Source organism: Pristiophorus japonicus, chromosome 26 (assembly GCF_044704955.1).
Source record: "Pristiophorus japonicus isolate sPriJap1 chromosome 26, sPriJap1.hap1, whole genome shotgun sequence".
Classification (NCBI taxonomy): domain Eukaryota; kingdom Metazoa; phylum Chordata; class Chondrichthyes; family Pristiophoridae; genus Pristiophorus; species Pristiophorus japonicus.
The window spans coordinates 5,394,733-5,420,310 of NC_092002.1; the positions used below are offsets into that span (position 1 = coordinate 5,394,733).

General features: G+C 47.5%; 1 protein-coding gene across 1 annotated transcript; it reads left to right on the top strand.

Moving 5' to 3' along the window:
• The first annotated feature begins 3,373 nt into the window (after positions 1 to 3,373).
• On the top strand, positions 3,374 to 25,107 carry ttc9b (tetratricopeptide repeat domain 9B). Its single transcript, XM_070867570.1, has 3 exons — positions 3,374 to 3,872; positions 19,804 to 19,986; positions 25,013 to 25,107. Exons 1-3 carry the CDS (start codon positions 3,374 to 3,376, stop codon positions 25,105 to 25,107), a joined length of 777 nt encoding a protein of 258 aa, XP_070723671.1.
• The last annotated feature ends 471 nt before the right edge of the window (positions 25,108 to 25,578 follow it).

A 25,578-nucleotide genomic window follows, 5' to 3' on the forward strand; every position in this document is an offset into this window, starting at 1 on the left:
GAAATAGTGCCATGGGATCTTTTACATCAGGTTCAACATCTCATCCAAAAGACAGCACCTCTGACAGGGCAGCACTCCCTCAATACTACTACTGAAGTGTCAGCCTAGACTTTGTGCTGAAAGTCACTGGAGTGGGACTTTTTAAAAATTCTTTCATGGGATGTGGGCATTGCCGGCAAGACCAGCATTTATTGCCCATCCCTCATTGCCCTTGAGAAGGTGATGGTGAGCCACCTTCTTGAACCGCTGCAGTCCATGTGGTGATGGTACTCCCACAGTTAGGGAGGGAGTTCCAAGATTTTGACCCAGCGACGATGAAGCAACGACAATATACTTCCAAATCAGGATGGTGTGTGATTTAGAGGGGAATGTGGAGGTGGTTGTGTTCCCATGCTCCTGCTGCCCTTGTCTTTCTAGGTGGTAGAGGTCATGGGTTTGGGAGGTGCTGCTGAAGAAACCTTGGTGAGTTGCTGCAGTGCATCTTGTAGCTGGTACACACTGCAGCCACGGTGCGCCGGTGGTGGAGGGAGTGAATGTTGAAGATGGTGGATGGGCTGCTGATCAAGCGGCTGCTTTGTCCTGGATGGTGTCGAGCTTCTCGAGTGTTGTTGGAGCTGCACTCATCCAGGCAAGTGGGGAGTGTTCCATCACACTCCTGACTTGTGTCTTGTAGATGGTGGAAAGGCTGGAGTGCTACCAACTGAGACCCATCTATACCCGAGCCAGATATTAGCAATATTTCTGCTGTAATGTGTCCTGGAAAATCGAACTGACATGTATAACATGAACCACATTACTCTAATAGCTCCAGAAAGGGATGGTGATATGGGAAGGGCAGCTTGGGTTATTTAAGTGGAAGACTCTGAACTGAATAGGATGCTTAAAGAAAGACTTGCATTTATATAGCGCCTTTCACGACCACCGGACGTCTCAAAGCGCTTTACAGCCAATGAAGTACTTTTGGAATGTAGTCAATGTTGTAATGTGGGAAACATGGCAGCCAATTTGCACATAGCAACGTGATAATGACTGGATAATCTGTTTTAGTGATGTTGATTGAGGGATAAATATTGGCCAGGACACCGGGGATAACTCCTCTGCTCTTCTTCAAAATAGTGGTCGTGAGATCTTTTACGTCCACCTGAGAGTGCAGATGGGGCCTCGGTTTAACGTCTCATCTGAAAGACGGCCCCTCCAACAGTGCGGCGCTTCCTTAGTACTGCATGGGAGTGTCAGCCTAGATTTATATGCTCAAGTCTCTGGAGTGGGACTTAAACCCACAACCTTTTGACTCAGAGGCGAGTGTGCTGCCCACTGAGCCACGGCTGACACTTAAGTGAATGAGGACCGGGAATTATATAATTAATAAGCAGATGATGCTATATATCTTATGATAAGTGCAGGGAATACGGTCATGGGGCTCAGGTCATGGGGTGTGCGATGTCATATGAACGTCTTTTTTTATTTGTTCATGGGATGTGGGCGTCGCTGGCAAGGCCAGCATTTATTGCCCATCCCTAATAGCCCCTTGAGAAGGTGGTGGTGAGCCGCCGCCTTGAACTGCTGTAATCCGTCTTGTAAATCCCGCTCTTGGATATGGACATTTTCTGAATTACCCGTGTGTTAGTCACTTGGTGGCTGTAATTTTTCTCATTACATCACGATGATTGGAGCTGGTACATGTTGCATCCATCCACTGGAGGGCTCTCCGAAACGGCACTGCAGAACTTCAGCCCCGTCCCTGCTGCTCAGAATACCTTCAAAAGCATATCTCCACCTTAGATATATTCCCAATTCTTAAATATATAGCCAATTATGACCCAGCCTCCATAGCTCCCTGGGGTAGAGAATTCCAAAGATTCACAGATTCTGAGGCAAGAAATTCCTCCTCGTCTTCGTTTTAAATGGGCGACCCCTTATTCTGTTAACCTGTTCATCCTTTCAGCCAATATTTATCCCTCAATCAGCATAACAAAAATAGATTATCTGGTCATTATCACATTGCTATTTGTGGGAGTTTGCTGTGCACAATTTGGCTGTCGCATTTCCCACATTGCAGCAATGACTGCACTCCAAAAGAAGTACTTCATTGGCTGCAAAGTGCTTTGGGACATTCGGTAGTCGTAAAAGGCACTATACAAATGCAAGTCTTTTAAGAGACAAGAGACCCATCCTGTTCGTCTTTTGCTGCTCACCCATCACCCCCTGTGCTCGCCGACCTACATTGGCTCCCGGTTAAGCCTCAATTTCAAAATTCTCATCCTTGTTTACAAATCCCTCCATGGCCCTCGCCCCTCCCTATCTCTGTAACTTCTTTCAGCCTCGCAAGCCTATGAGATGTCTGTCCTCCTCTTGAGCATCCCTGATTATAATCGCTGCACCATCGGTGGCCATGCCTTCAGCTGCCTGGGCCCCAAACTCTGGAGCTCCCTCCCTAAACCTCTCCACCTCTCTACCTCTCTTTCCTCCTTTAAAAACTGCATCTTTGACCAAGCATTTGGTCATCTGCTTAATTTCTTGTTATGTGGCTCAGTGTCAAATTTATTTGTTGTGTCTTATAACACCAGGGGGCATATATTTAAAGTAATTGTGGGGGGGAGGGGGGGGAGGTTAGAGGTGATACGAGGGGAATTTTTTTCATCCAGAGGGCGGTGGGGGTCTGGAACTCTGCCTGAAAGGGTGGTAGAGGCAGAAAGCCTCACCACATTTAAAAAATACTTGGATGTGCGCCTGAAGTACCGTAACCAGCTACGGACCCAGAGCTGGAAAGTGGGATTAGGCTGAATGGGTCTTGGTCGGCCGGCACGGACACGATGGGCCGAAACGGTCTCCTTCCGTGCTGTAAATTTCTCTGATTCTAACGCTATTGTGAAGCGCCTTGGGATGTTTCACTGCGTTAACGGCGCTATATAAATGCAAGTACAAAAGCAAAATACCGCGGATGCTGGAATCTGAAATAAAAACAGAAAATGCTGAAAATCTCAGTGGGTCAGGCAGCATCTGTGGAGAGAGAAACAGTTAACGTTTCAGGTCAGGCAGCATTTGTGGAGAGAGAAACAGCTAATGTTAATGCAAGTTGTTGATATGTATACCCTAGCTTTTCTGGTATCATCCTTGTAAATCTATGCATGACTCCAGCGCATTATTGCAAACTGTGACAGCAATTGCAATTATTTTATCTTGTGTAAAGGGCGGGGTTAACTTCCAAAACGGTGAAGGGGTTACGGGAGGGAGGGGAGGCGGTCTGCAGTGAGCTTGCGCGCTGTGTGTGTGAGCTGGAGCTGTCCATGGTACTGAAGGACAGCTCAGCATTCGGGTAGCAGCTCACTGGGGTTAAAGCAGTCAGACATACCGCCCTTGCCTGCCTCTATATATGCACAGCAAACTGCTCCAGACCATCAAGAGGCGGCAGCTTTCGGACCTGGCCAGAAATGGTCTGCCTGTAGGGGAGATGGAAGCCAGAAATGCCCCAAGAGCTCCGGGGGTCACGGCCAAGAGGCAGCCCGGCACAGGGGCGAGGGTAACCGGGCACCCTCCTCCAGCCAGCGGTCGGGAACCTGCCCGGGCTGTTCCGGGCTCGGCGGAGCCCAGGGACGGTGCAGGAGGAGGAGGAGGAGGAGGAGAGAGGGAGGAGGCCGGTATCCAGAGGGCGGTGGGCTTCAAGACCGAGGGCAACCAGTGTTACCGGGAGAAGAAATTCCGCGAGGCGATCGGCAAGTATCACCGGGCGCTGCTGCAGCTCAAGGGGCTCCGGAGCAACGAGGCGTCGACGGCAGGGCTGCACGCCCTCAGCAAAGCCCACCTCCGGCTCACCGAGGAGCAGAAACGTGTGATCGAGAGCACCGAGATTGACTGTTACGATAGTTTGGCAGGTGAGTGCTGTCATTTTTCATGTCCTTCCATCTGTGTGAGTCACACACATCACACACACACCCTCCCTTCCATTCTCATCCCCATCGCCAGGCGTCTAGTTACCCATCATAATTTGAGTATATCAATAATTTGGGGACATTGCTGTCACAATCAGGTTATATTCACTATAAATCATCCCTTTTATGAATTTATCAGTTTGTATTCGTTATAAACCACCCCCTTATTAATGTATCAGTTTTATATTCTTTATAAACCACCCTTTTATAAATTTATCAGTTTTATATTCACTATAAACCACCTCCTTATTAATTTATCTGTTTTATATTCTCTATAAACCACCCCTTTTATAAATTTATCTGTTTTATATTCACTATAAACCACCTCCTTATTAATTTATCAGTTTTATATTCACTATAAGCCACCCCCTTATAAATGTATCAGTTTTAGATTCACTATAAGCCACCCCCTTATAGAATTTATCAGTTTAAAAGATGCTTCACTCTATATTGAACACCAATCCCACCAGCCCTCTCAAAATTAATTGGATTTATTATGTGGGTTGGTTGTGTAACTAACATTTGCAAGGAATTTCACAAATGCAAAATTAGCTGTGAGAGCTTGGGAATTCCTCTGAAGATTCTACAAGGAGACTTGTACACAGGATATGTGGGATATCTTCCTCCGGGATACTGAATGGCAGGGATTCCACTGTTTGAAAGGCCAACATCTGTCTTTAGAATCCTGCAGTGTCCCAGACTTATTGGTCTATCATCTACTGAATATGTTAGGAGTGAAATATACCTATACGACCCTAATTGTATATAACTGCCGGCCATCAAATAGACTTCAATAACTCACTGCCCTGAGTTATGAGTTTGTAGATACACGAGTGTCATACCAGGACACGATATTGGCTTTGGTTATATAATGTTCCCTTTAACAATAGAACTAAATAAATTCTAATATCACTGCAGATCCAATCATGCAATTCAATAACATTTCAAATCACCTGATGCAATTGTTGAGCTCAAATATCTACTGTTATTCATTATCACATCCAGCAGGGGAAAAGAATAGAAAATGGTATCAAACCAGACACAGTCTCTACCTGTACAAATTATAATTGAATAATCTGGATTGGGTCTGTTTCAAAAATATAACCCACCAGCATTATCTGGAGCTTGTAGGTTGTGATGTGTTACAGTCTTCTAATGCATTCCAGCCGATGCGTTATCCTGTAAATAATCCTATATGATGTGTGGGATCTCATTGTAATTTACCTTTCCTGATAAACCTGCAGTAATGATGTCACAAAGCACTGTAAATGTCCTTCAGAGACTCTCTGAGTCAGAAGGTTGTGGCTTAATGTCCCACTCTAGGAACTTGAGCACTTGAGAGTGTCTAGGCTGACACTTTAGTGTAGTGCTGAGGGAGTGCCGCACTGTCCGAGGTGCTGTCTTTCAAATGAGACGTTAATCTGAGGCCCCCATCTGCCCCCTTAGGTGGATGTAAAAGATCCCATGGCATTATTTCGAAGAAGAGCAGAGGAGTTCTCCCCGGTGTCCTGGGGCCAATATTTATCCCTCAATCAACATCACTAAAACAAATTATCTGGTCATTATCACGTTGCTGTGTGTGGGATCTTGCTGTGCGCAAGTTGGCTGCCGTGTTTCCCACATTACAACAGTGATTACACTCCAAAAGTACTTCATTGGCTGTAAAGCGCTTTGAGAAAAGGTGGTCATGAAAGGCGCTATATAAATGCAAGTTTTTCTTCTTCAGGGAGTATCGTTCTGAAATCGCTGCCAATCCTTTCGCCTTCTCTCGAGGACTCTAGTTCAAGCTGCAGCCCTCCTGTACCGTGGCCAAGTGCTGATACTGCATGTGTTCGCCCAGTCAGTGAGTCCTGACAGGTGGTTCGATACTGGGGTCATCACAGCTGAACCTAATCTTGGCCAAAGCTAATGTTCACATACACAATGGGTCACTCGACCATGGTCTGCAGAGACAATCCTGCCGACTTGTTCCCTTCCCTATCCCAAGGAAATAGAGGCCAGTTGTAGTGTCCCCATTAACACCTCAGCTATTTCAGAACAGACCAAGTGTTGGGTCTTGGGACTACAGAGGATTACATAGGATATATGGCACAGAAACAGGCCATTGGGCCCAACCAGTCCATGACGGTGTTTATGCTCCACTCGAGCCTTCTCCCGTCTTTCCTCATCTAAATCTATCAGCATAACTCTCTATTCCCTTCTCCCTCATACGCTTGTCCAGCCTCCCCTTAAATGCATCGATACTATTCGCCTCAACCACTCCCTGTGGCAGCGAGTTCCACATTCTCACCACTCTCTGGGTAAAGAAGTTTCTCCTGAGTTCCCTCTCGGATTTCTTGGTGACTATCTTATAATGATGGCCTCTAGTTATGCTCTTCCCCACAAGTGGAAACATTCTCTCTGTATCCACTCTATCAAAAACTTTCATCATTTTAAAGACCTCTATTAGGTCACCCCTCATCCTTCCTTTTTCAAGAGAGAAGAGACCGAGCCTGTTCATCCTTTCCTGATATGTACACCCTCGCATTTCTGGTATCATCTTTGTAAATCTTTTCTCCACCCTCTCCAGTGCCTCTATCTTTTTTATAATATGGTGACCAAAACTGTATGCAGTGCTCCAAGTGTGGTCTAACCAAGGTTCCATAGAGGTTTAGAATAACTTCCCTACTTTTCAATTCTATACCTCTAGAAATAAACCCTAGTGCTTGGTTTGCTTTTTTTATGGCCTTGCTAACAAATGTTAGCATTTTGTGAATTTGTACTCCGAGGGTTCAGTATTATACAGGGTACTGGATAATCTTTACTTTACTTTATAATGGAAATTACACTATCATTTACACAATAATGTAGAGGTGGATTAATAATTCAAAAATCAATGTTCTGTGTAATGGTAGCAGAGATTTTACAGTCCTGCAATATCCAATTGATTTAACTGTGATCTGATCTGAATTTCATCTTTGTGATGATATGTAGACAATGCAGCAATGTGAGGCTACAAGCTCTATTCTTACTTGCAACAATCAGTGTGTCTCCTTTTAGAAAACTGGCTAATCATCACACAAGGAAAGACTGATACTTAGCGGACAGGTATGAGGGTTGAGTTGGCTTGGGTGGTGTTTGGGTGTACAATGCTAAAGCAGAACTTTGTACCCGTGATACTCCCACATGTGAGGAGATGACTTTCTTTGAAAAAGAAGAATAATTTGCATTTCTATAGTGCCTTTCACGACCTCAAGATGTCCCAAAGTACTTTACAGCCAACAAAGTACTTTTGGAGCATAGCCATTGTTGTAATGTAGGAAACATGGCAACCAAATTGCGCACAGCAAGCTCCCACAAACAGATAATCTGTTTTTGATGGTGTTGGTTGAGGGATAAATATTGGCCAGAGATATTGATTTTTGAATTATTAATTCACCTCTACACTATTGTGTAAATAGTGTAATTTCCATTATAAATTGCACTAATTCCATCCCCCTCCAATTGTCATCCACATTCTCCTCCCTGCTTTTTTACGAATAGTGCCATGGGATCTTTTACGTTCACCTGAGAGAGCAGACAGAGACTCGGTTCAACGTCTGATCCAAAAGACGGCACCTCTGACAGTGCAGCGCTCCTTCAGCACTGCACTGGGAGAGTCAGCCTAGATTTTGACAGTAAAAGACCAGCTGGTCCATTCAGTCTAACCTCTTCAGCTGTGTTGCAATGAAGCATCATGACCTCCAATGTTTCCCACCCACCAGCTGCTATTTAATCTCTTGGGAGAGGGGGGCAAAATACAAAATTTTAAACCCGGGGCCAGTTGCGGGGAAAAAATTAATTCTGGTAAATTCCTCTCTGACTCCTGAAGGTGATCAGAAACAGGTGCTAATGACCTGTGGGGTACATTATCCCACCGAGCTCTCGTACGCTCACCTTTTGTGGGTCAATTCCAGATTTCAGCCAGTGAGGGGAAGGAACCTCCTCATGGCCAAGGATAGAAACAAGCCTGGTTGGTTTTCTCCCATTGTAATGTATTTGCTTCATGGGTTCTTTGCTTAGGAATTCATAGCAACACATTGCTATCAAGAACTAGTTGGTTTATTAGCAAAAGTTTAACAATCACATGACACATTACCGGTTCATCCACCAGGCTCACAACCACCTGCCTCATCGTGGCTCCCCCGAACCCAACTGGCTGGGGTTTTATTGAGTCTTGTGAACATCATGTGACTGGCTAAGCCATTTACAATGCAACAACTCTACAACTATTTTAAATTATAACTTTAAGCCAAGTGCCCCCTTTTGGTCAGGACACTAGAACCCGCAAATTTACAAATAAACTTCAAGGGAACCTTGCCAAATCAAATTAAAATTCTGTTCCCTGCTGTGATGATGCACTCCAGTCCCTCCGGCGCCCACCTATCGTGGAAGGCCGCGAGCATACTGGTGGACACCACGTGCTCCATCTCCATGGACACCCTATCATGAACGTAACCGCGGAAGAGAGGCAGGCAGTTGGACCGAACACCGCCCCCCCCCTTGACCGCCCGCTGCCTGGACCAGTTAATACCACCTTGGCCAGTCCCACGAGGAGGCCCTCTGACCTGCCCGCTCCCCTCTGCACAGGGTGCTCAAAGGTAAGGAGCGTGGGACTGAAGTGCAGCCAGAAATTGAGGAGCAGCCCCTTCAAATAATAGCAACAGCTCCACAACTATTTTTGTAGCAACAGCTCTACAAACCCTGTGAGCATACTCACAGGTGCATACATTACACCCAGCAATGAAGCTTTCAGCCAGCTCCCAATCGGGCGTTATAGAGGGACATTGGCAGAGCCCAATAATCAGGCTCGGGGCAAACTAAACGGGGGAAGAAAGCAACTTAAAACCAGGGGAAAGAAAAAGAGACACTAATGTAATCTTTATATCACTCTACTGAACAGATATATTGGGGGAAGGTCTCTGTGTGTGCAAGAAAATCATAATTAGAATCAAAATTCTAAATGGGTCTCAATGACACAGAGGAAATTGCCTTTTTACCTGTTGCTTTCCAATATGCAGAGCTCTTTAAAACATGCAAAAGTGAAGAAAGACTTGAGATTGTAATGCAGAGAAGTAGATTAGTTATCTGGAATTTAAAGGTGGGACATTTACTAGGGGCAGGGAAGTTGCATTCGGGATTTTCAAGCTCTCAGCATTCTGTAAGTGCGTAAGTAATTCCTAAAATGTTTTTCACCTTTTTAAAGAATTCTTACGCTGATTGTGGAAAATTGAATATTCCCACTCCACTGGTTTTATGATTCACCCCCCCACCCCTCCTTTTACATCATGCACCAATTTTCATGTGACATGATGGACAATCTCCTCCTGGCAACACCTGTCTTCAACCTGTTGCTTTGTGTAGTTGGCTGTGACTCAGTAGGTAGCACTCTCGCCTCTGAATCAGAAGGTTGTAGATTCATAAGAACATAAGAAATAGGAGCAGGAGTCGGCCATTTGGCTCCTTGAGCCTGCTCTGCCATTCAATATGATCATGGCTGATCTTGGCCTCAACTCCACTTCCCCACCCGCTCCCCATAACCCTTGACTCCCTTATTGTTCAAAAATCTGTCTATTTCTATAATCTGTCTTAAATATATTCAATGAACCAGCCTCCACAGCTCTCTGGGGCAGAGAATTCCAAAGATTTACGACCCTCTGAGAGAAGAAATTCCTCCTCTTTTCTGTTTTAAATGGGCGGCCCCTTATTCTGAAACTATGCCCCCTAGTTCTAGATTCCCCCACGAAGGGAAACATCCTCTTTGCATCTACCCTGTCCAGCCCCCTCAGAATCTTATACGTTTCAATACTTCAAGTCCCACTCCAGAGACTTGAGCACAAAAATCTAGGCTGACATTCCAATGCAGTACTGAGGGAGTGCTGCACTGTCGGGGGTGCCGTCTTTTGGATGAGACGTTAAATCGAGGCCCCGTCTGCCCTCTCAGGTGGACGTAAAAGATCCCATGGCACTATTTCAAAGAAGAGCAGGGGAGTTATCCCCGGTGTCCTGGCCAATATTTATTCCCCCAATCAATATCACAATGACCAGATCATCTGTTTTAATCACATTGCTATTTGTGGGAGCTTGCTGTGTGCAAATTGGCTGCCGCATTTCCCACATTACAACAGTGACTACACTCCAAAAGTACTTCATTGGCTGTAAAGCATTTTGGGATGTCCACCTCTCTCACCCTTTAAGACGCTCCTTAAAACCGACCTCTTTGACTAAACTTTTGGTCACCTGCCCCTAATGTCTCCTTATGTGGCTCGGTGTCAAATGTTCGCTCCTCTGAACCGCATTGGAACGTTAAAGGCACTATAGAAATGCAAGTTGTTGTCACCAGTTCCCACAAATAGCAATGTGATTAAAACAGATGATCTGGTCATTGTGATATTGATTGGGGGAATAAATATTGGCCAGGACACCGGGGATAACTCCCCTGCTCTTCTTTGAAATAGTGCCATGGGATCTTTTACGTCCACCTGAGAGGGCAGACGGGGCCTCGATTTAACGTCTCATCCAAAAGACGGCACCGTCTTGTCTTCCATGACTTATCTAAATACTTGAACCAACTTCCTGATGGTTGCCGGTGCACTCAGTTGTAAAAACATTCTTTTGAAATTGAAACTGATACTTGTGCCTGGTATAAAGGTGGCTTTAGGTGATAAATGGCAGTTCAATTTCCTGCGTGTCGAAGTGTTTCTCAAGGTATCTGCTGTGAATGTTAGTGAATCAATCACAAAGTGCCTTCGAATCAATAAAACCATCAACACTGCATTCTGCATTCATGGTGCCTCCATTGTTTTCTTGCTATTAAGGCTCGCAGTAGGTCTATAGTGCAGCAAACCCCATGATTGGAAAGAAGAGGAGAGAACTCCAATGCATTAAAGAAAATGGCATTATATTATCCTGCAGCGATTGTCTCACCTCCTGACTCCCCAAAGCCTTTCCACCATCTACAAGACACAAGTCAGGAGTGTGATGGAATACTCTCCACTTGCCTGGATGAGTGCAGCTCCAACAACACTCAAGAAACTCGACACCATCCAGGACAAAGCAGCCCGCTTGATCGGCACGCTACCCACCACCTTAAACACTCACTCCCTCCACCACCGGCGCCCCCTGGCTGCAGTGTGCACCGTCTACAAGATGCACCGCAGCAACTCGCCAAGGCTTCTTCGGCAGCACCTCCCAAACCCGCGACCTCTACCGCCTAGAAGGACAAGGGCAGCAGGCGCATGGGAACACCACCCCCTCCACGTTCCCCTCCCAGTCACACACCAGCCTGACATGGAAATATATCGGCCGTTCCTTCCTCGTCGCTGGGTCAAAATCCTGGAACTCCCTCCCTAACAGCACTGTGGGAGCACCTTCACCACACGGACTGCAGCGGTTCAAGAAGACGGCTCACCATCACCACCTCGAGGGGCAAGGGATGGGCAATAAATGCCGGCCTTGCCAGCGACGCCCACATCCCAGGGACAAATTTTTAAAAAAATAACGGCAAAGTGGGAATTTAGTGCACAGGCATGATGGGCCTAATGGCCTTCAAGTGCTCTATCATTCCATGATTCTAGTGCGTTTTGACACTGCACTCGCTCGAACTCAGTGGATGCTACCTGCCCCCAGGACTTTTAAACCAAACACATGCTCCCTGGACAGCAAACAGCGCTCCATTATTAGACCGAGAGGTTGACTGGATTTGTTGCAGGATATTGCATGCGGCAACTGCGACCCGAGTACTCATTGATGCAGAAGAGAAACAGCAGCAATAGATGGGAGACTGTGAAGGTGAACCAGAATTTTCCCAGGAACTGGAGGCTCACACCTCCCCAAACCCACCCAGGTTTCGTATCGCAGCGCCCCCCTGTAGGTCAAGGGGTAACGGGACGTCCCAGTGTGGTATCCCAGTGCAGTGCTGAGGGAGTGCCACGCTGTCGGAGGTGCCGTCTTTCAGATGAGATCTTAAACCGAGGCCCTGACTGCTCTCTCAGGTTGACGTAAAAGATCCCATGGCACTATTTGAAGAGCATAAGAATTAGCAGCAGGAGTCGGCCATTTAGCCCCTCGAGCCTGCTCCGCCATTCAATAAGATCATGGCTGATCTGATCTTGGCCACAACTCCACTTCCCTGCCCGCTCCCCATAACCTTTGACTACCTTATCGAAAAATGAAGTATCAATAAAAAGATTAGGGGAGTTCTCCCCGGTGTCCTGGGGCCAATATTTATCCCTCAATCAACATCACTAAAACAGATGATCTGGTTATTATCACATTGCTGTTTGTGGGAGCTTGCTGTGTGCAAATTGACTGCTGCATTTCCCACATTACAACAGTGACTACGCTTCAAAAGTACTTCATTGGCTGTAAAGCGCTTTAGGGATGACCTGAGGTCGTGAAAGGGTCTATATAAATGCAAGTCCTTTCTTTAATGAACTTCAACATCAATAAGATGTAATTGTTTGGTGTCATTAAATAAAAACTAATAATTGCTGGAGATGCACAGCAGGTCAGACAGCGTCTGAAAAGACATCGATGTGGCCTGGTGTCAGAACCGTGATGATATTCATACAACACGTGAGTCCCAGTCCTCAACCTATCTGTCGCTTTCAGATATTGACTGACCGTGTTGTAATTGCTGCATCATCTGTCTTAGTTCATTGGTAAAACTAGTCTTCGCACTTGAGTAGTTTTGTACTGTTAGAGTTTATTTCAGCACAACTGGGGTTCAGCTGGAAAAAAAACCCCAACTGGCTCGGGAGACTGGAATTTTCTTGCCAGCAGTGTAAGGGTTAAAAAGCCAATCTGAAGGATTTAGTTACACATCAACGGTTGTTTATCCTCCGAAAGGTAGAATGAATCCATTATCACAATCTCTGATACCTCTTTATACTATCACGCTCTTAATGCACAATTGTAAATACTTCTCTCGGTTCAGGATTGCTCAGAGATGGAAAGTGTATGTGGGCATGAATTCACATTTCAAGGCAGGACCTCTGCTTATTTACTAAGAGCTTGTGGATCCATCCCTGGGGCGTTTTTGTTATTACAGCTTCTGAGGTGGATTTTCCACTTGCTGCACTGCAGCTGCTGATGAGGCTGTTTATGTGTGTAGGTACGTCTGTCTGTGTGAGCTTGTGTGTGTGGGTGTGGGTCTGTGTGTTTGTGTGAGTGATTGGGTGCGACTGTGTGTGTGGGTGTGTCCCAGTGTGTGGGTATGTCTGTCTGTCTGTGTGTGTGTGGGTGTGTCAGTGTGTGGGTGTGTTTGTGTGTGGGTGTGTCAGTGTGTGGGTGTGGGTATGTCTGCCTGTGTGTGAGTGGGTGTGACTGTGTGTGTGGGTGTGTCAGTGTGTGGGTGTGGGTATGTCTGTCTGTCTGTGTGTGAGTGAGTGCGACTGTGTGTGTGGGTGTGTCAGTGTGTGGGTGTGGGTATGTCTGCCTGTGTGTGAGTGGGTGCGACTGCGGGTGTGGGTCTGTGTGTGTGAGTGGGTGCGACTGTGTGTGTGTCAGTGTGTGGGTGTGTTTGTGTGTGGGTGTGTCAGTGTGTGGGTGTGGGTATGTCTGCCTGTGTGTGAGTGGGTGTGACTGTGTGTGTGGGTGTGTCAGTGTGTGGGTGTGGGTACGTCTGTCTGTGTGAGTTTGTGTGTGTGGGTGTGGGTCTGTGTGTTTGTGTGAGTGATTGGGTGTGACTGTGTGTGTGGGTGTGTCAGTGTGTGGGTGTGGGTATGTCTGTCTGTCTGTGTGTGAGTGGGTGCGACTGTGTGTGTGGGTGTGTCAGTGTGTGGGTGTGGGTATGTCTGCCTGTGTGTGAGTGGGTGCGACTGCGGGTGTGGGTCTGTGTGTGTGAGTGGGTGCGACTGTGTGTGTGTCAGTGTGTGGGTGTGTTTGTGTGTGGGTGCGACTGTGTGTGTGGGTATGTCTGCCTGTGTGTGAGTGGGTGCGACTGTGTGTGTGGGTGTGTCAGTGAGTGGGTGTGTTTGTGTGTGAGTTTGTGTGTGTGTGTCTGAGAGCTCATGTCTGTGTGTATGTGTCTGTGTGTAAGTGTGTTTGTATCTGTGTGCCTCTGTGTGTGTCCGTGTGTGTAAGTGAATGTGTCTGTGCATCTGTGTTTGTATGTATCTGTCTGTGTCCATGTGTGTATGTGCCTGTGTGTTTGTCTGTGTGTGTCTGAGAGCTCGTGTCTGTGTATGTGTCTGTCTGTGTGTGTGTGTGTATGTGAGTTTGTGTGTGTCTCTGTGTGTGAATGTGTCTGTGTGTGTGTATGGCTGTGTGTGTATATCATAGAAACAGAAACTAGGTGCAGGAGTCGGCCATTCGGCCCTTTGAGCCTGCACCATCATTCAATACGATCATGGCTGATCATACAACTTCAGTACCCCATTTCTGCTTTCTCTCCATACCCTTTGATCCCATTAGCCATAAGGGCCGCATCTAACTCCCTTTTGAATGTATCTAACGAACTGGCATCAACAACTTTCTGTGGTAGGGAATTCCACAGGTTCACAATTCTCTGAGTGAAGAAGTTTCTACTCATCTCGGTCCTAAATGGCTTACCCCTTATCCTTACACTGTGACCCCTGATTCTGGACTTCCCCAACATCAGGAACATTCTTCCTGCATCTAATCTGTCCAATCCCATCAGAATTTTATATATGTTTCTATGAGATCCCCTCATATTCTTCTAAATTCCAGTGACTACAAGCCTAGTCGTGTGTATGTCTGTGTCTATGTGAGTTTGTGTGTGACTGTGTGTGTGTCTGTGTGTGTCTGAGAGCTTGTGCCTGTGTGTGTGTCTGTGTGTGGGTGTGTATGTGTATGTGAACTTGGGTGTGTCTCTGTGTGTGACTGTGTGTCTGAGAGCTATGTCTGTGTATGTATCTGTGTGTGTGTATATGTGTATGTGAATTTGTGTGTGTCTCTGTGTGTGACTGTCTGTGTGTGTGCCTGTATATGTCTGTGTGTGTCTGTGTATATATGTATAACAGCCTCACTGTAACTCTCTGTTGGATTCTTGCCCAGCTCTGACTAATAAAAGGACCAAAATATTTATCGATAAGTTAATGCCTTAATGAGATCATGGTGGTGGAAAGTGCTGCTATTAAAACTTATGTGGGCATGAAATAGATGGAAATTCACAACACTTCAACAGTGCAAATGTTCCCTGTGCCTGCTTAATTATAATTAAAGCTCTCTGTTATGAGCATATAATACACACTGTACCAGCAGATTCAGTTCCAATTACCAGCTGCAAGATTTATGTATGATGTACTCAGTTACAATGCAAATCACCAACAACAGCTTACATTTATATCACATCTTTAACATTCCTCATGGGAGGAAAGCAGAGACCAAGGTGGGGACGCAGTGTTCGGGCACCGCACTTTAGAACGATGTGAAGGCTTTGGAGAGGGTACAAAAGAGATTTACTAGAATGGTTTCAGGGATGAGGGAATACAGCCACGTGGATAGACTGGAGAAGCTGGGGTTGTTCCCCTCAGAGTAGAGAAGAAAATTGATCGAGGTATTTAAAATCATGAAGGGTTTAGACAGAGTAAGTGAAGAGAAACTGTTCCCTGTGGCTGAAGGGTCGGTAACCAGAGGGCACAGATTTAAGGCGATCGGCAAAAGAACCAGAGGCAACACGAGGAAAAACCTTTTTACGCAGCGAGTGGTTAGGATCTGGAATGCGCTGCCTGAGCGGCTGGTGGAGGCAGACTGAATCGTGAGGAATTGGATCAGTATCTGAAGCAGAAGGAATTGCAGGGATACGGGGAAAGAGTGGGGAGTGGGACTGACTGGGTTGTTCTTCGAAAGAGCCGGTGCAGACTCGATGGGCCGAATGGCCTCCTTCTGTGCTATTCTATAATTCTATAGGAGAGGGGGCAATTGCCCTCTGTCAGATCCGTGTATGTACACTTAAACACAATTGTACAAATGTCTTTTGTCTGCGATAGTTACAGAGGTATTTAATCTAAATATAATAAAACTATTATGGCGAAGAAAGTAGTGACACCTTCATTAAAATAACTGGCAACGGAATTTCATCTAAATGCATTAATATTGCCCGGGCATCGGCCATCGCTGCAGTGTACACAAACCATCCACGGTGAGCTACCAGCTGCTGGTGTGGGCGAATAGGATTGGGTTTAAATGTGGCCTTTTTTCTGCATCTTTCTGGCCGTGTCATGGTAGCTTCGTAGGTTTCCAGGGCGGGCGGGCTGCGATCGATGTACAGTGGCACTGTACTGATCGTGGGTCTGTCGGGGTGAGGCCAGTGTGCCCCGGGGATTTCCGTTACTGCAGCTTTCAGTCCAGTGCGTGAAGTGTTCACACTGCGACCATTTGAACAGTGAGACACACCCAGCTGCGTGATCACAGACTGGAGCCATATAGGTTGATTCCTGAGATGAAGGGGTTGTCTTATGAAGAAAGGTTGAGCAGGTTGGGCCTGTACTCATTGGAGTTTAGAAGAATGAGAGGTGATCTTATTGAAACGTATAAGATCCCGAGGAGGACTGGACAGGGTAGATGCAGAGAGAATGTTTCCCTTCGTGGGAACTAGGGGGCGTAGTTTCGGAATACGGGGTCTCCAGTTCTGACGAAGGATCATTGACCTAAAACGTTAACTCCGTTTCTCTCTCCCAGATGCTGCCTGACTGAGATTTCCAGCACTTTCTGTTTTTATTTCAGATTCCAGCATCGGCAGTGTTTTGCTTTTACCCCCAGATATTTGTTGTTTTTGGGTTTATACAGCTTGTGCCAATACACAGAGTCGATTGGCTTTGATTGGCACCACCTCCAAGTTACCCTCCCAAGTCACACACCATCCTAACTTGGAAATATATTGGCCGTTCCTTCGACGTCGCTGGGTCAAAATCCTGGATCTATCGATCTCTGTCTTGAATATACTGCCTTGAGCATCCAAGGCCCTCTGGGGCAGAGAATTCCAAAGATTCACCACCCTCTGAGTGAGGAAATTCCTCCTCATCTCAGTCCTAAATGGCTGACCCCTTATTCTGAGACTGTGACCCCTGGTTCTAGACTCCCCAGCCCGGGGAAAATATCCTCCCTGCATCTACCCTGTCAATCCCCCTCAGAATCTTGTATGTTTCTGGGGGCTCTTCTGCGGAGAAAAGCAATGGGGGTGGGGGCATCCTCTCTGGTGCCCCGGGACCAATATTCATCCCTCAACCGTTCAAACGGACAATCTGGTCTTTGTCACATTGCTGTTTGTGGGATATTGCTGTGCGCAGATTGGCAGGAGGACACTCAATGCCTACAGGAGGGAGGGTGGGTTAACGTTACGGGTTCTGATCGAGGGTCTTTTCGCTCTACAATGCTCCTTGGCAGCCCCCGACAATCTTTGTGTTTTTATTGCAGATGCACTGTTATTTTATTTATGCAGGTCTCCATTTTAAAGGATGCCTGAGCTGCCTTTGCAGATGCAATCGTGGAAAAAGGCAGTCAGGAAACACTTGCGACTTTAAACCTCCGTCTTGGACACCTTTCAAAATACAAACTGGATTCGGCAACACGACACAGGGGTTGTGTGAGGCGAGATCAGGCAGCGTGTTGCTATGGGGACAGAGAGCGTAATTAAGCCATGTAGGGAGATTGGAGAAATGGAAGATTGAGTCACCGACTGAAACTGAGTCAATAATAATGTCGGGGGCAACCACGGATTCTGTTTAATCCTCACCTTTAAACACATTGAATCCCGAGAAATCTAGAATCATACAAATAATTGTTTGTGGGATAAATAGGATTTCTATTCAGCAGGGGCGAGAATATGGAACTGAATGGAGTGATTGAGGCAAAAAGCGTAGATGCATTTAAAGTAACGCGCTCGCCTCCGAGTCAAAATGTCGTGGGTTCAAGTCCCACTCCAAAGACTTGAGCACAAATTCCAGGCCTTCTTCCACATGCATCTGGAGACTGAGGAGGTAACAAGACCAGGGGTGGGTCTCAACAATGGAACAGGAAGGTTAAGTGCACATGCAGGATCAGGGAGTGACTGAGGCTGAAAATGGCAACTTTGCATCTGTGCTCACCCATGAAGAGCATGGGGTCCGACACATACTGATTGAGGAGAGACTGCACACACTATACATTGTGCTCAGAGCATTGCATGCTAAGGTTCATGTAAAAGATACTCACCCTCGTGAACCGCGTCAGGTCGTTGAACTTCTTCCTACACTGCGTGGCTTCTCGCAGATATGCTCAGTGCAGTACCGAGGGAGTGCTGCACTGTCGGAGGCAACGTCTTTTGAATGAGACATTAAACTGAGACCCCGTCTGCCCTCTCATAGAAACATATAAAATAGGTGCAGGAGTAGGCCATTCGGCCCTTCGAGCCTGCACCACCATTCAACAATATCATGGCTGATCACCCACCCCAGCACCTCCCTCCCCCACACCCCCTCCACACCCCCCCCCCCCGACCCCCCCAGCCGCAAGGACCATATCCAACTCCCTCCCGAACACATCCAATGAACTGGCATCAACAATTCTCCGCGGCAGGGAACCCCACAGGCCAACAACTCCCCGAGTGAAGAAGTCTCTCCCCCAATCCCAGCCCCATCCTCTCAGGTGTCGTAAGAAAGCCCACAGCCACTATTTCAAAGACGAGCAGTGGAGTTCTCTCCGGTATCCTGGGGCCAATATTTATCCCTCAACCATCATCACTAAAATCAGATTATCTGGTCATTGTGGGAGCTTGCTGTGCACAAATTGGCTGCTGCGTTTCCTACATTACAACAGTGACTACACTTCAAAAAGTACTTCATTGGCTGTAAAGTGCTGTGGGATGACCTGAGGTGGTGAAAGGCAATATATAAATGCAAGTCTTTCTTTAAAGAAAGGGGACAACGAACAGAAATCTGAGCTCTGAGAACATCAAGAACCCGAATAATTGTTCTGGATATTAATTGATGGGTTTGGGTCTGGCTGGGGATCGCCTGATGGCACATGTTGGGTCAGAGATCACTTTCTAACCGAGGACTGGCTGCATGTCACTGGATTTCTTGTCTCTCTGCAAGTCTCTCTAACCTCCTCCAGCCCCACAACCCCCCGAGATCTCCGCGCTCCTCCAACTCTGGCCTCTTGCGCATCCCCTGATTTCCATCGCTCCGCCATTGGTGGCCGTGCCTTCAGCTGCTGGGGCCCCAAGCTCTGGAATTCCCTTCCTAAACCTCTCCGCCTCTCTCTCCTCCTTTAAGAAGCTCCTTAAAACCTACCTCTTTCTGCCCTAATATATCCTTATGTGGCTCGGTATTAAGTATTGTTTTATAACATTCCTGTGAAGCACCTTGGGACGTTGTACTATGTTAAAACAACAACAACTTGTATTTATATAGCACCTTTAACGTAGTGAAACGTCCCCAGGCGCTTCACAGGAGTATTAAGCGACATAAAATTTGACACTGAGCCACATAAGGAGAAATTAGTGCGGGTGACCAAAAGCTTGGTCAAAGAGGTCGGTTTTAAGAAGCGTCTTGAAGGAGGAGAGAGAGGTAGAGAGGCGGAGAGGTTTAGGGAGGGAGTTCCAGAGCTTGGGGCCCAGGCAGCTGAAGAAACGGCCACCGATGGTGGAGCGATTATAATCAGGGATGCTCAGGAGGGCAGAATTAGAGGAGCGCAGATATCTCGGGGGGGTTGTGGGGCTGGAGGAGGTGACAGAGATAGGGAGGGGGCGAGGGCCATGGCGGGATTTGAAAATAAAGATGAGAGGCGCTATTTAAATGCGTGTTATTGTTGGAGGGAAGGGGTAGTCGGTGCCCACGTGCGGGACTGACAGCCTGCCCTCATTCTTGATCTAATCTCTCAGAATCTGACTCTCATTCCGCTTCCTTGGCAGCTTGCCTTCTACAGTCAGAGCTGGTCAACTACGAGCGAGTGAAAGAGTACTGTTTGAAAATTCTCGGCAAACACAAGGACAATTTTAAAGCCATGTACAGAGCAGGCATTGCATTCTACCACTTGGGCGACTGCGAGAGCGCCCTGCAGTACTTAAAAGAAGCGAAAAACCGGGAACCCACAGGTGAGCGACACACGGCACTTTCTACACTTTGTGTTATAATTGTAAAAGAACAAGTTGTGTTTAGACAGCGGCCCTTGCAGTGCAGGATAGCATCTCCGGGGGCTTTACAGTAAGGAAGGAAATGGCACCAAGCATTTGGCAAAGGGAGGAGGGGATTGGAGAGACTCTGGGGGTGGGGGAGGAATTGGTCGCGCCTCATTTGGGGCGGTAACCCTGGCGGAGCGGTAATTTTAGCGCCTTGAAAAAGTTTATATAAGAAATAGGAGCAGGAGTCGGCCATTCAGCCCCTCAAGCCTGCTCCGCCATTCAATGAGATCATGGCTGATCTGATCCTGGCCGCAACTCCACTTCCCTGCAACTCTCCCCATAACCCTTCACTCCCTTTGTACCTGCCGCCCCGAAATCCATCAGAATCGGACGAGGAGTTGACAGGGTTGCTAAATCAGCAGTTGCACACCAGAGCTAGTGGGGGAGGCCTTTGGTGGGTAGATTTGGTGGTCCTATTGTGCATAACTCCGAATCAGACCCCGGCAACAGCCAAGTCCTAAAGGCCGCTCATAGTCATGCACCCATTAAAGTTTTCAAATTCACTTGTTTTCCCCCCTGCTCTGTTATGTGTGTCTGCCACTGCACACTCGGAGGCTCACGCACCGTGCTGTGTGTAAACGTTGCACTGACTGTGACCTCCCGAGGGAAACGCTTCCTCATCCCGTTAAGTAACCGCCAGTTAACAACTCTGCAAGCCTACACTGACTGTTTTTCCAGACGTTCTTGGCGGTCGCTCAATGAGGTGCATGCACCGGATTTACCGACTGGAGCGCAAGTGTGGGCATTGCACCAGGAATACGTCAGGATCGGAGCGATCGTCAGCAGCCGGGCGCTAACAGTTTGCGCCCCCGGTGAGCCGCTAATGAATTTTCCATCGGGGCACTAAATGTCTGCGCGCCCGGCCGGTAACCTCTAATGCTCCCATTAATGCCCCCTCTGGCTGCTAACTGAGGCATTGGGCAACCACAAGTCCAGCCCTAGGATGGACGATTGAGAGGCATGATGGATTGGAAGGATTTGGGAAACGGGAAGAGATGTGGCAAAGGGAGATGAACTGGGAAGAGAATTCCAGAGGATGGGAGCGCGGTGCCTGAATGAATGGCTGCCTTTGAGGGGGATTGAGGGATGGCGAGGGACCCAGTGTTGGAGGAGTGAAGGGCGCAAGGCAAGAGCAGATCATCCAGGTACGACAAAGCCATTAGGATTTCCTTCAGGATTGTTACAATGCGCTGATCTTTAATCATACAAACATAGACATTTACAGCACAGAAGGACGCCATTTCGTTGCGTCGGCCGACAAAGAGCTATCAGCCAAATCCCACTTTCCAGCTCTCGGTCCGTAGCCCTGCAGGTTATGACACTTCAAGTGCACATCCAAGCATTTTTTAAATGTGGTGAGGGTTTCTGCCTCTACCACCCTTTCAGGCAGAGTTCCAGACCCCCACCACCCTCTGGGTGAAGAAATTCTCCTCAAATCCCCTCTAAACCTCCTACCAATTACTTTAAATCTATACCCCCTGGTTATTGGCCCCACTGCTAAGGGAAATAGGTCCTTCCATCCACTCTATCTTGGCCCCTCATCATTTTATACACCTCAATAAGATGTTCCAAAGATAACAACCCCAGCCGATCCAATCTTTCCTCATAGCTATAATTCTCCAGTCCTGGCAACATCCTCGTAAATCTCCTCTGTACCCTCTCCAGTCCAATCACATCCTTCCTGTAATGTGGCGACCAGCACTGCACGCAGTACTCCAGCTGTGGCCGAACTAGTGTTTTATACAGTTCAAGCATAACCCCCTGCTCTTGTATTCTATGCCTCGGCTAATAAAGGCAAGCATTCCGTATGCCTTCTTAGCCATCTTATCTACCTGGCCTGCTGCCTTGAGGGATCTGTGGACCTGCACTCCAAGGTCCCTCTGTTCCTCTACACGTCTCCGTGTCCTACCTTAGACATGATCATGAGAAGACCAGATGTATGTCATTAATCCTCAACCCTCCTCTAACCCCGGATGATGACTGGGAGTTTTGACTGATTTGGGTAGAAGATCATGGGGTTTAGTTCAGCTCATCCAAAACTCTGTCGCCCGTATCCTGACTTGCACCAAGTCCCGTTCATCCACCTGAGCTGATGAATCAGAGCTTGGCACAAGGCGTGTATCGGCACAATACAATGCATTGGACAATATGCTGGCTTCTGCATCTTGGCCGATCTACAGCTCGAACAACCAGGCCTGGCGTGAGTTTAGCAGCAGGTGGTAATCCGTAGCCCCCCGCATTACCATGCGCAGCATCCCACTTTTGTCCCGGAACAAAAGCTTGGGTGCTGCGCGGGGCGATGCCAGCGATAGTTTCAGGGGACGTGAGCTGGGCTCGCGGGACCTTCGTTAAAGGGCAGGTGGAGGCCATGTTAAAAACAATTTTGTCATTTTTCTTCGGCGCCCCATTGGCGCCGCGATCGCGGGTCCATGTCGCGATCATTTAGCCCGGCAATCTGCTTGAGTGCTGGGCTGTTTGCACGGCAACCCCACACCCCACTGATCCAGGGAGGCCCGGTTCTTCCCTGCAGTGTTTGCAGCGTGAGCCCTTCCCTGTAATGAAGGCAAGAGCCCCTCCTACACGGCCCAGTGCATCGCCCTCCGCCCCGCTCTCGACCCGCAACGCCCCAGAATGGAGGCGCATCATTTTGTGCTCCAGTACCTTTCGGGAGTATAATGTCGGCACACTGTGAGCATGCTCACAGTTTGGTAGAGCTGTTGAGTCAGGAGTGGTTCACCTCGTCATGTGATGTTCACAAGACTCAATAAAACCCCAGCCAGTTGGGTTCGGGGGATCCACGACGGGGCAGGTGGTTGTGAGCCTGGTGGATAAACTGGTAATGTGTAGTGTGATTGTTAAACCTTTGCTAATAAACCAACTCGTTCTTAATAGCAATCTGTTGCTATGAATTCCTAAACAAAGAACCCATGAAGCAAATACATTACGGGGGGGTCACCAGGCTTTTTGACAATGTTGCCCGTGACCCCTGTAGCAAACCAACAGGAAGTTCTTAGGACTGCGAGGCAAAAGTCTTGCCAACCCCGTAGGGACCCAACATCGCCTCAGTTTGATGCTCATCCACTTAGCGTGGCCCGTACCTTGGCCTTGGTAAACCAGAAACCTCATTCTGCAGGTCTGTGCGTGGACGAGGTAACAATCAATGTCATCCTACAACCACTTAACCTTGCATTCCTCCATTAGCAACACTTGAGACTATCTGTGCAATGGACCGACCACCTAGAATGCCATTGACCAAGCTCCATCTAGTTCACCTTCTACCATCCAGGTAGGCACATGATACAATGGATTACACGGGATGTATGGCACAGAAACAGGCCATTGCCCAACCAGTCCATGCCGGCGTTTATGCTCCACTCGAGCCTCCTCCCGTCTTTCCTCATCTAAATCTATCAGCATAACCCTCTATTCCCTTCTCCCTCATATACTTGTCCAGCTTCCCCTTAAATGCATCGATACTATTCACCTCAACCCCTCCCTGTGGCAGTGAGTTCCACATTCTCACCACTCTCTGGGTAAAGAAGTTTCTCCTGAATTCCCCATTGGATTTCTTGGTGACTATCTTATATTGATGGCCTCTAGTTCTGCTCTTCCCCACAAGTGGAAACGTTCTCTCTGTATCCACTCCATCAAAACCTTTCATCATTTTAAAGACCTCTATTAGGTCACCCCTTGGCCTCCTTTTTTCTAAGAGAAAGAGACCCAGCCTGTTCATCCTTTCCTGATAGGCATACCCTCGCATTTCTGGTATCGTCCTTGTAAATCTTCTGTGTGCCCTCTCCCGTGCCTCGATATCCTTTAATGATAATGGATCAATGTGTTTACAACGGACCTAGCCATGAGGCGAGGAAAACCTCCAGTGGTGGAGGGCTTTGGGGATCCAGAGGTCCAGTGTTACCTCCCAAGGCTTGTCACATGTCATGTCTCAAGTTACTCTGACACCATATCCCAAAATGTGATAAATATGAGGGAGGGGAGAAAGGTTGTGTTTAAAAATAAAATGTAGACAGGAAAGCCACCATGGTACATAAGAAGAAACAGGATGGTTACTGTGTCAGGTTTGGAGTGTGCCGAACTGGTGTCTCCTTCCCTCTGGGAAAGTGTGAGGTTATCCACTTTGGTGGGAAAAATACAAAAGCAAATTATTGTTTAAATGGAGAGAGATTACAAAATGCTACAGTACAGAGGGATCTGGGGGCCCTCATACATGAAACACAAAAGGTTAGTATGCAGGTACAGCAATAATTAGGAAGGCAAATGGAATGTTGGTCTTTATTGCAAGGGGGATGGAGTATAAAAGTAGGGAAGTCCTGCTACAACTGTACAGGGTATTGGTGAGACCACACCTGGAGTACTGCATGCAGGTTTGGTCTCCTTATTTAAGGAGGGCTATACTTGCATTGGAGGCAGTTCAGAGAAGGTTCACTCGGTTGATTCCAGAGATGACGAGGTTGTCAAATGAAGAAAGGTTGAGCAGGTTGGGCCTGTACTCATTGGAGTTTAGAAGAACGAGAGGTGATCTTATTGAAACGTAAAAGATTCTGAGGGGGCTCGACAGGGTAGATGCAGAGAGGATGTTTCCCCTCGTGGGGAAGTCTAGAACTAGGGGGCATCGTTTCAGAATAAGGGGTCACCCATTTAAAAAGGAGATGAGGAGGAATTTCTTCTCTCAGAGGGTCGTGAATCTTTGGAATTCTCTGTTCCAGAGAGCTGTGGAGGCTGGGACATTGAATATATTTAAGATGGAGATAGACAGATTTTTGAACAATAAGGGAGTCAAGGGTTATGGGGAGTGGGCAGGGAAGTGGAGTTGAGGCCAAGATCAGATCAGCCATGATCGTATTGAATGGCGGAGCAGGCTCGAGGGGCCGAATGGCCGACTCCTGCTCCTATTTCTTATTTTCTTATGTTGTCTCCACAGATACAAACGTGTTCAGATATATCCAACTGACCGAGATAAAGAAGAATCGATCCACCCAGCGGGAGCAAGAGGGCTGTAAGGAGATGATTGGTTAACAACATGCAAGACACCCATGGAGAGTTTCTCTGCCAATGCACAGCGGAACTATCTTTAACGACAGCATCAATGTTTGGGCATTATTTTCAGAACCAACGGATGGACCTTTGTGTCTAGGGAATGGGGGGAGGTCTGGGCTGCCTGGGGTGGGGGGGGGATTGGCTGCACACGGAGATTATTAACCTACCAACAGAGCGGGAGTGGTGTGTCACTGTGAATTTGAGGCTTTCTCTTCCGGTTCCTTGACCAGATGCTTGTCCTTTCAAGGGCTGCGGCCTTGTGCCACGCTCAGTAACCTCTTGCCCCAGGGGGTCGAGCTTTCGCTCGTTCTTGGGTGCGAGAAGGCAGAGAGACAAAAATGACACTCTGACCTGAAGGTCGTGGGTTCAAGTCCCACTCCAGGGACTTGAGCACAAAATCTAGGCCGACACTCCCAGTGCAGTGTTGAGGGAGCGCCGCACTGTCGGAGG

What these genes read in the sequence shown, in the direction of transcription:
- ttc9b (XM_070867570.1), top strand. Translation starts at nt 3,374, where the DNA reads ATGCACAGCAAACTGCTCCAGACCATCAAGAGGCGGCAGCTTTCGGAC. An exon ending in CTGTTACGATAGTTTGGCAG is followed by an intron (nt 3,873 to 19,803) that starts GTGAGTGCTGTC and finishes CTTCCTTGGCAG; the next exon opens with CTTGCCTTCTACAGTCAGAG. An exon ending in GAAAAACCGGGAACCCACAG is followed by an intron (nt 19,987 to 25,012) that starts GTGAGCGACACA and finishes TTGTCTCCACAG; the next exon opens with ATACAAACGTGTTCAGATAT.